Source organism: Cebus imitator, unplaced genomic scaffold, assembly GCF_001604975.1.
Source record: "Cebus imitator isolate Cc_AM_T3 unplaced genomic scaffold, Cebus_imitator-1.0 Scaffold148, whole genome shotgun sequence".
NCBI classification, from domain to species: domain Eukaryota; kingdom Metazoa; phylum Chordata; class Mammalia; order Primates; family Cebidae; genus Cebus; species Cebus imitator.
The window spans coordinates 735,692-746,987 of NW_016107463.1; the positions used below are offsets into that span (position 1 = coordinate 735,692).

At 37.8% G+C, this 11,296-nt stretch overlaps 1 protein-coding gene across 1 annotated transcript in view; it reads left to right on the forward strand.

Annotated features, from left to right (window-relative positions):
- The window catches only part of BPTF (bromodomain PHD finger transcription factor), a 137,107-nt gene that overhangs the window by 49,804 nt on the left and 76,007 nt on the right, over nt 1-11,296 (forward strand). The window contains exons 4-5 of the mRNA XM_017542842.2: nt 1,139-1,342; nt 1,892-2,080. Of these exons, the coding sequence (XP_017398331.1) occupies nt 1,139-1,342; nt 1,892-2,080 (393 nt within the window). The remainder of the gene's footprint in view (nt 1-1,138; nt 1,343-1,891; nt 2,081-11,296) is intronic.

Here is an 11,296-nt window from a genome sequence, read left to right on the forward strand (position 1 = left end):
CTCACTGTCAGAGAAATAAGTTACAAATAAGCAAGCAGGCAATGCTAAATGAACCATACACATACACATATGTACCCCCCAAAATACAGAAATAATATAGATGTGTATATTTATGACATCTCTTAGCTCTGTTGGCTGAGAGACCCTAGAACAGCAACACCCCAGTAGTAACAAGCACAGCAAGCACCTAGATTGTGAGTTCTAGCATCATTCTCCAATTTGTTCCTCAAAAAAGAACAAAGGCTCCTTAGAGAGATGGTAGATTCTAGGGCTGGGGCAGAGAAAATACAAGGTGAGCCTGGAGGATCTTGTAATACTGGAAAGTAAGAAAACGCTGAATGAATGAATGAATGAATGAATGGATGGATGAGTATGTGTCAAAAGGACATTGGACTCGGGAAAAGTCCCAAATGGCCACAGCTGAAACAATTTGTGCAACAAAATTTTAAGCGATAGTATTGTATGATAACCCAAAGAATGTAATTATCCATGAGTCCATATGGATATACTCTGTGTTCTGTACACTGTCTTCCTTCTGTATCCTGTGATCTGTAACATGCCGTAGTATCACTCTAAGTTGAAAGAGGGTAAGTGTGCTTAGAGACTTAGTGACTCAGAACAGTTTAAGGGGCTTCAGAGAGAAAGTTGTTTCCAAATGGGCCTCTGTTTTCTCATTTTACACTTAAGAAAATGATGGCCTGGCGAGGTTAGGTAGCTTGCCCAGAGTCACACAGCTAATCCAAGTCAGATTTGCAGTAGGTTTGAGGTTTCTAGGTTGTGATCACTACAATGTGCTGCCCAGTCTGTGGGTCTACGTCAGCCTGCAGTTTTGGTCATCTGTCACAGCTATGCGTGACAGATATCTATATCAAGCCTATATTTTAAAAAGATGGACTAATTTTTCTTTTTGTTTTTAAAGGAAGTAGAGCCCATAATTGGCATATGTTTTCTAGAAGTGAAGGCACACCAAATTGATTTAATTATCTAAACAAAATTTTGTTTTTTGTTTCATAGGTCTACTGCTTTAAAAATACTTGATTTTTTTCTCTTTAATAGCTTGTATTGAATAAGTGGCATTGGTGGTACTGTTCTATTTGGTTATATATAGAAATAATTTTTTAATTTGTTTTTATAATAGAAGAAATTTTGGAATCCATAAGAGCCAAAAAGGGAGACATTGATAATGTTAAAAGCCCAGAAGAAACAGAAAAAGATAAGAATGAGACTGAGAATGACTCTAAAGAGGCTGAGAAAAGCAGAGAAGAATTTGAAGACCAGTCCCTTGAAAAAGACAGTGACAACAAAACACCAGAGGATGTCCCTGAGCAAGGAAAATCTGAGGGTAAAAAAATTACTTGATTAAATTCATGCTTGATTAACTTCACGTTTCATCAGTGTTATTTATGAAACCTCCAGTTTTACTTGGAAAATGAAAGTGAAATATTACAAGCAACTGCTTAATTTAATATTTCTAAAGAGATCAGGATACTGTCCCCTCTTGTAATGTGTAACAGTTGTACTGAGTTGTATGTATTAGTAGATTTGCTATATTGTTATACTCACGTCTCTGTACTTCCCATTAATTGCTATTTCCCTATCAAAAACTACTATTTTTTATATTATTCCAGAATATCCACTTTTGTATGTGATAAAATGTTCATTTTTATATTAATTACTTAAGCATTCTTAATATATTATGAAATATTCTTAAATACTCTTCGGATTACCTATTGCAGCACTGTCCCAGAATCTAATTGCTTTAAAATGGCCATCCAGCAGAAGCAGGTTTTTTCGGTGATTGATCATTTTTAATAGTTGACTGAATGTGGCCATTTGTCCTGAAGCAATTTTAAAGAATATCTTTTAAGTTTTATTGTGCATTTTGCTGTAGAGCCAACAGAAGTTGGGGATAAAGGTAACTCTGTGTCAACAAATCTTGGCGACAACACAACAAATGCGTCTTCAGAAGAGACTAGTCCCTCTGAAGGGAGGAGCCCCGTGGGGTGTCTCTCAGAAACCCCTGATAGCAGCAACATGGCAGAGAAGAAGGTGGCATCTGAGCTCCCCCAGGATGTGCCAGGTACAGAGGGCAGCATATCAATGCCTCTGTAATGGGGGGAATCCTTCCCTTTTGTAGTAAAAGCCGAATGTCACCTAAAACTTTAAAGTATGTGTTCATTCATGCTGCTTGCTTACAGTGCCATCCCTGTTTGCTAAATTGTCACCTAACATTTGAAGTTTGATAAATGTCCTCGCAGTTAGTGCTTGAAACTCATCATAATTTTCATGCTTTTTAAACTTCATTTAGCTGTTTTTGTTTAATAGATTTATTTTTATATTTTATCACCAGACCATAGTGGCAGATATTTTGGTTTTAATTACTTGTGTACTAATGGCTCCATGTTGAATGATATGACCTTTCTAGTTCTGTAGATACTAACAAATTAATTTTATGTTTGCATGTGCTCATGTAATATTTATAGCATTTCAAACTGTAGTGTTATGGTAGAAAATCATTATCACAAAACATTGTTGTGAGATGTATATTGCCATAAAAATGTAAGTTGACCAGTAATTCGTATTTTCAGTTTTTAAAATTAAAGTTATACTCCAAGTAAATTATATCACATGAAGCATGTCCTGTTGCATAACATGGATTTTGACAACCTACAGTTGTTCTTATGGGGACGACTTCCATTTGAGTACTGGTCAACAGTGAGCTGTATTCCTGAAAACACCAGTTTAACAGGGCGCTACAGATAGGGATGTAAGTGTAAGCTCCAGAAGAACCGCAGCAATCAGCAGTAAGTCCACTGTATTTTACACTGATGAGAGATTGGTCATTAAGATCAAGAAAAGGGCCGGCGCAGTGGCTCACGCCTGTAATCCCAGCACTTTGGGAGGCCGAGGCAGGCGGATCACCTGAGGTCAGGAGTTTGAGACTAGCCTGGCCAACACGGTAAAATCTCATTTCTATTAAAAATACAAAAATTTGCCAGGCATGGTGGTGGGCGCCTGTAATCCCAGCTACTCAGGAGGCTAAGGCAGGAGAATTGCTTGAACCCTGGAGGTGGAGGGTGCAGTGAGAGGAGATTGCACCGCTGTATTCCAGCCTGGACAACAGAGTGAGACTCCATCTCCAAAAAAAAAAAAAGTTTTTAGTCTAGAAAAGAATAGGGACTTGGCATTGAGGGGTGAGATGGAAATAATATAATTGTCCTCAGATATTTGAAGGACTGTTGTGGGGCATATGAGACTTGTTTTTAGAGATTTATGGTGTTAAGTCATAAATAGAAATTATAATAAAGATTATTTTGATTAAATATTAACAACTTAAAATTAGAGCTTTTTGGAAAATAGAAGCAATAAATTCTCTTTCACTAGAGGCATTCAGTAAGTAGCTATAAGAGATTATTTCAGTGAGAGCCTTTTATTGAATAGATAGGAGAAACTCAGGTATCTATAATTTGATTTTATAATTTTATGGTTTAAGTTCTGAGTCCTATCCAGTTTTTTAAAAATTATATTATCCTGACTCTCATATTCAGGGTTAAAAGTTTGAAAATGGGTTATTACCTCCAAAATAATGTGGAAAATATTTCATTCTTATTGGAATCATGATTATATTCTTAGTAAATACTTTAAAAAATATTCTTTGTACATTTACATTGATCAGTACTTAGTGTAAACCTTAGTCTTACTAGTGGGCTAATGTAAGATCTAGTTCCGTTTCTAAACCAAACTCAGCTAAGTAACAGCTATACTTAGATTTTAGCAGACATTTGCTTTGTCAGGTATTGTATTACCAGTTTATTCATTTCTCTGAGAAATATGTTCTTTTGTTATTTGAATGATTTAAGGGAGAAACTATTATCCTAGAATCTTACATACTTTTAATGAATGTTAAATGAATAATATATATAAAACACTTAGGATTGTGCCTAACACATATTAACTGCTCAGTAAATGTTGGGTATTACTGTTAACTCCTATTTACAATTAATTCTTCTGAAGAGTGAGAAAGCCTAGCAGGAAGAGACTAATAAAATGAGTGAATTGAATTATACTTTTACTGATTCAGTAGTTGTTAATCAACATAATTCTTGTAAATGAGAGCCTTCGTAGTTACACTTCACAGTTCAAATATAATAGTATTTTCATGTATATAAAAATATATTTATGGCCATGTGCAGTGGCTCATGTCTGTAATCCCAGCACTTTGGGAGGCTGAGCTGGGCGGATCACCTGAAGTCAGGAGTTTGAGACCAGCCAGACCAACGTGGTGAAACACTGTCTCTACTAAAAATGCAAAAATCAGCCAGGCATGGTGGCACATACCTGTAATCCCAGCTACTGGGGAAGCTGAGGCAGGAAGATCACTTATACTCGAGAGGCGGAGATTGCAGTGAGCTGTGATCGTGCCACTGCACTCCAGCCTGGGCGACAGAGCAAGACTCCATTTCAAAAAAAAAAAAAAAGAAAAAGAAAAAAATATATGAAAACATAAGCAAGAAGCTTCGAGGAAACTAGAATGGGAGCAAATATAGCAATTGTCAGTAGCTGGCATTAGAGGAGATTTTGGGTCATTAGCAGAGTGAGAGTGCTCTACGGCTGAAGATGCTGTCCCTACAGTAAATTCAAAATCTTCCCATTTAATAACTCATAGTTCTCTTCATGACTAGAGTAAAAAACAAAACAGAATTATCATACTTGTTCCCAAAACATGAAAAACATTTTTAAAAGACTTTATTAAATTTATCAGTTTTGGTCATCTGTCACAGGTATTAAAGAGGAGTTTGGTATTTTTATAAAGTAGATAAACATTGTAATAGGTCCCTGACTTCAGACTGTAATAACAGGGATATGTCAGTGACCAAAATAGATAAGGTCGGGCTCTTGGTTACTTACATTCTACTGGGCAGTAGACAGACTTATTGAGTTCTGACCTTCAGAAAGAATTACCTGCTTCCTTCTGTTTCTGTGGCTCTCTATGCAGTTATTTATTCAGCAGATATTTATTGAGTGCCTACAATGTGCTTGGCAGTGTGCTAGACACTTTGTGATATCTGTGGACCAAACCCTGTTGCCACTGTTTACTACCTATGGTCAGTGGATGTGATGCCTTGTTAAAAGAATTGGGGTGGAAGAATGTTTCAAGGCAGATTAAGAACAATAGCCATGATAGAAGACATCTTACTTGGTTTTCTTTTCTAAACTTTCAGAATGTATTTAGACACCTAATTTCATGACTGAAACTTATCAATAAAAGATACTGTCAAATTGGAAAGCATTTTGGATGGAAAGATATTTTCGGTAAATTTTTTTTTTTTTTTTGAGAGTCTCGCGTTTTCACCCAGGCTGGAGTGCAGTGGCATGATCACAGCTCACTGCAGCCTTGACCTCCCAGGCTCAAGCGATCCTCCCATCTCAGCCTTCTGAGTAGCTAAGACTGCAGGTGTGCACTGCCATGCCCAGCTTATTTATTTATTTACTTACTTACTATTTTGTAGCAACAAGGTCTCACGTGTTGCCCAGGCCAGTCTCGAACTCCTAGGCTCAAGCCATCCTCCCATCTCAGCCTCTCAGAAGTGCTGGGATTACAGGCATGAGCCACTGCACCCAGCAACTTTTAAAAACTGAAATGTAACCTGCAGTAAAGTTTACAAATATTAAGTGAATAACTTGATGGTTGTTTACAAAGTTAACACACTTGTGTAACCATATCATGCCCCCTCTCAGCCACCACTACCCCTAGCCCAACAAAGGTAATAACTATTCTGTCACCACCAATTGGTTTGCCTTTTAAAAAAAACTAATGGAACCATATAGTATGTACTCTTTGATGCCTGATAGCTTTTTTGTCACCTCAACAAAATATCAATGAGAGCCATCCATATATTGCTAGTAGCAGCAGCTCATTCTTTTTTATTGCAGTATGAGATGTCATGATTAATTTATTATTGTTACATGTTGGTTGTTATTTTAATGGTTTTTGGTTATTTTACATGTTTCTTTTGCACATACATATGAATTTCTAGAGGTATAAGCCTAGTTGTGGATTTTCTAGATCATGGGGCTAGTGAATGCTTATCTTTGATAGATACTGCTGAACAGTTTTCCACAGGGGTTGTGGAAGTATTCACTTCACCAGTGTATGAGAGTTCTAGCTCCTCTGCATCCTTGCTAACACTTGGTATCATCAGCATCACTCTTTGTCTTTTTGGAGGATTGAGGGGACATTCTGGTGGGTATGTAGGGATATTTTATTGTTGTTTGCACTTGCCAGCTCCTTGGTGACTAAGGATGTTGAACATCTTTGTATGTTTGTGTGTGTGTGTGTGTGTGTGTGTGTGTGTCAGCCATTTAGAAATTCCTTTTGGGAAGTACCTATCTGCTCCTTTAATCATTTTCTATAAATGGTCTGTTTTTTGCTTTGTAGTTGTTTCATGAGAGAGGGTAAATCTGGTCCTTCCACCCCACCTTGACTAGAAGCCGAAGTACCTACATTGAATTTTGAATGTTAACCCAATCTCATGTTCCTGGAGTAAATACAATGTGGTTGTGATATATTTTCCTTGTTAGATATTATATATAGCATCCAGTTTACTAATGTTTTATTTAGGATTTTTGCATTTATTTTCATGAGTAAAATTGGCTTGCATTTTTCTTCTCTGATAATGTCAGTCTTTAGTATCAAGAATAGTTTGGCCTCATATCATGAGTTGGTACTGGAAGATTTTTTGTGGGGCTGGTGTTAATTATTTCTTAAATGTTTGGTGGAATGATTAGGTTTTGGAGTTTTCATTGTGGAAAGGTTATTACAGATTTCATTCACTTCTTTAGTAGATAATGGGTGTCTTTGTCCATTTGTGTTGCTGTGAAGGAGTACCTAAGGCTGGTAATTTATAAAGAAAAGAGATTTATTTTGCTATGATTCTGCAGACTCTACAAGAAGTGTAGTCCTGACTTTGCATCTGGCAAGTGCCATTTCCACTAATGGCAGAAAGGGAAAGGGGAGCCAGTGTATATTGATACCTCATGGTGAGAGAGGAAATAGGGGAGGTAGGAGTGGCAGATGACAGACTCTTTCTAACAGTCAGCTGTAGTGGAAACTAATAGAGTGAGAACTCACTCACCCCCAACACCCATCCCAGGGCAATGAGGGATCCACCCCCAGAATCCAAACATCTCCCATTAGGCCCCGCCTCTAACACTGGAATCAAATTTCAACGTGAGATTTTTGGAAGGACAAACATCCAAACTATCCACACTACAGCAGTGGGCTATTCATATTTTCTGTTGTTTTCTTATGTTAGTTTTAATTGCCTTTTAAAATGAATCTGCTCGTTTCACCTAATTTTTATAATTTATAAGCATAATAACATTAATTATATATATATATAAAATCTATGCTCATGTTCTATTTTTTCAATCCAGAAATTCGTTATCTGCCCCTGTTAATCATGGTGCAAGGTTCTTAGCAATTCCGTTAGTCTTTTTTTAAAAAAACAACTTGGTCTTTGTTGACCTTCTCTATTGTATGTATTTTTCTAAATTAATTTCGGGTCTTAGTATTATGTCCTTCCTTTTATTTTCTTTGAACGTTTGTGGATTTTCTTTTCTAGCTTCTGAAGATGCTTGCATTGATGGGTTTTAGTTTAATTTTTTTTTTTTTTTTTTAATAAAGACGAGGTTTCACCGTGTTGGTCAGGCTGGTCCTGAACTCCCGACCTCAGGTGATCCGCCCGCCTTGGCCTCCAAAGTGCTTGGATTACAGGCGTGAGCCACCGCGCCCGGCCTTAATTTTGTTTTTTATGATGTCTACTGTCAGGGCTGTCAGCTCTCCCCTATGTACTGCTGTAGCTACATCCCACAAACTTTCATTTTACTTTATTTTTACATGCATGACCAGAACACAACCACAAACTTTTATATGTTGTGTTGTCTTCATCATTTAGTTTAAAATATCTTCTAATTTCTGTTTTAATGTGATGAAGTATATTGCTTAATATTCAAACATTTGTAAGTTTTTGTTTTGTTTTGTGTGTGTGTGTGTGTATGAGAGGCAGGATCTTGCTCTGTTACCGACGCTGGATTGCAGTAAAGTGACCATAACTTTCTGTAGCCTGGAACTCCTGAGCTCAAGTGCTTCTCCCACCTCAGCTTGCTAAGTAGCTGAGACTACAGGCTAATTATCTTTTTTTTTTTTTTTCCGGTAGATTTCTAGTTTAACCCTCTGTCAGAGAACATTCTATGCATGATTTATGTCCTTTAAGATTTATTGACACTTTTTTTTATGGCCCAACATTTGATTAATATTGATAAATGTTCCTTGGAAGAGGATATATATTTTTTCAGTTGTTGGGTACAGTATAAGACAGATAAGGTTTCTTTTGTTTGTTGTTGGTTTTTGTTTTTTGACACAGTCTTGCTCTGTCACTCAGGCTTCAGTGCAGTGGCTCCATCTTGGCTCACTGCAACCTCCACCGCTTGGGTTCAAGTGATCCTCTCCCCTCAGCCTCCCCAGTAGCTGGGACTACAGGCGTGGACCACCATGCCTCGCTAACTTTTGTGTTAGTAGAGACAAGGTTTCACCATGTTGGCCAGGCTGATCTTGAACTCCTGACCTCAAGTGATCTACCATACCTGGCCTCAGATAAGGCTTCTGATTATATTGTTCTAATCCGTATTCTTGGTACGTTTTTGGGTGGTTTTTTTTTTTTTTTTTTTTCTGTCAGATATTTTAAAATTATTTCCAACTATTGTAGGTTTGCCTTTTTCTCTTTTTGGTTTTTTCAGTTTTTGCATTATACAGTTTAAAACTGTGTTATTAGGGGCACCTAATATTTATCTATTTTGAGATGGAGTCTTGCTCTGTCACCCAGGCTGGAGTGCAGTGGCACTATTTCGGCTCACTATAACCTCCACCTCCTGGGTTCAAGTGATTCTCCTGCCTCAGACTCCCGAATAGCTGGGGCTACAGGCACCTGCCATCATGCCAGCTAATTTTTGTATTTTTAGTAGAGACAGGGTTTCACTATGTAGGTCAAGCTGGTCTCGAACTCTTGACCTCAAGTGATCATCCACTTCGGCCTACCAAAGTGCTGGGATTACAGGTGTGAGCCACAAGTCCCAGCCAATATTTATTTTTTGTTGAATTTTTTTATCGTTGTGAAATGTCCGTTATTTTTAATAGTACTTTTGAGCTACACCAGCTTTCTTTTGGTTAATGTTTGTATTGTATATGTTTTCTGCAATAGAAAGACTTTTTTTAAAAAATCTGAGAATTTAAAATTTTTGTAGAAATGTATTTACTTTAGAATTTTTATACACATATAGAATTGCTTCTGTATATATTTTATTTCAGGCTTTACTTTGAAATAGAATCTTGTCAGAGAACACTGTCATTTTCATATAATCTGGTAGAAGTTATGTGAAGGAAAAATGACAAAATTGTATAAAAAAATGAAAGGAGTGATGAGAACATAAAATTGGACAGATTTCATGATACCCATTATATTGAGTATGATCAGCGATCAGAAGCATTTTGTGTGACTCAGATTAAAGATGAAACTAAAAAAGTTGAGCAATATTTGGGGAAAGATTGGTACATTATCACTTTTAAATGTTAAAACGTTAATCTCTTAATGTCTATTCAGTTTCAACTGTCTTTGGCAAGAATACTCTATAAACTATGTGCTGGTTAATTGATATTGTATTATCAAAAGGCTTATGACATATGGTTTTTCTTTCTTTCTTTTTTTTTTTTTTATTTGAGTCAGAGTCTCCCTCTGTTGCCCAGGCTGGAGTGCAATGGCGTGATCTGCACTCACCGCAATCTCTGCTTCCTGGGTTCAAGCGAGTCTCCTGCCTCAGCCCCCTGAGTAGCTGGGATTACAGGTGCCTGCCACCACACCTGGCTAACTATTGTATTTTTAGGGGAGATGGGTTTAGCCATGGTGGCCAGGCTGGTCTTGAACTCCTGACCTTGTGATCCCCCTGCCTCAGTCTCCCTAAGTGCTGGGATTACAGGTTTGCGCCACCCCCCCCACCCGGCGGCATATGGTTTTTGTACCTTTAGAGATAGATACCTAGGTTGATTAATGAGTTTAGGTGGTGAGATTGCAAGATTCTTTGTTAACCTCTCATTCATTAATGATCTTTCCAGAATCAGTTATTTATTTGGAGATTGTAATATGGAGTTTTGGTTTTGTTTGTTTGTTTCCGAGACAGGGTTTTGCTCTGTCACCCAGGCTGGAGTGCAGTGGCATAATCTCAGCTCACTGCAACCTCCGCCTCTTGAGTAGCTGGGATTATAGGCATCTAACACCACACCTGGCTGATTTTTATATTTTTAGCAGAGATGGGGTTTCACCATTTTGGCCAGGCTGGTCTTCAACTCCTTACCTTAGGTGGTGCGCCCACGTCAGCCTCCCAGAGTGCTAGGATTTCAGGCATGAGCCACCATGCACAGCACGGCCTTCTTGCTTCTTAGCAGAGTAAAATGTCTGAGGCTATGTTACATAGTACCTATCCTGACTTGGAATGATTTTTTTCCCTACAAGAAGTCCTGGTTCCTTTTAATAGGAAATGATATTTAGAGACCACAATCTAGACTCAGGGATACTTTTTCCTATTGGGCTCTCACTGTCCCTAGGCTTTTTTGGTGGGTAGTGTTATGTAAGAGTTTTGTTTTTTTTTTAATAAGAAGATTGTCAGTTTATATGTATTGACATTTCAAATTCAGATTGTAGGTAGCATACTTAGTTTCTTTGTTTTTACATTTGTACCTCTGTTCCCTTACACTGAAAGCCTCAGTTCCCAGCAGCAGTAATTCAGCTATATATTTGTTTTATCCCGATACAGTGTATTCATATCCTGATGTGCATTAATAATAAGAGGAAGTGATTTTTTAATATGGTAGTATATTTCATAATACTGGTATTACTGCTGACACTACAACTTTTTGCTGCTCTTCATTTCTCATTATACTACATTTCTAGTAAGGCTGTACAGACAAAATATCATATTCCAAAGTCACTTGAAATAATCCTCTGGGCTGGGTGTGATGGCTTACGCCAGTAATCCCAGTACTTTGGGAGGCTGAGGTGGGTAGATTGCTTGAGCTTACGAGTTGAAGACCAGCCTGCCCAACATGGCAAAATCCCTTTTCTATAAAAATTAGCCAAGCATGGTGGTGCTTGCCTGTAGTCCCAGCTACTTAGGAGGCAGAGGTGGGAGGATGGCTTGAGCCCAGGAGGTGGAAGTTGCAGTGAACCGAGATCACACCACTGCA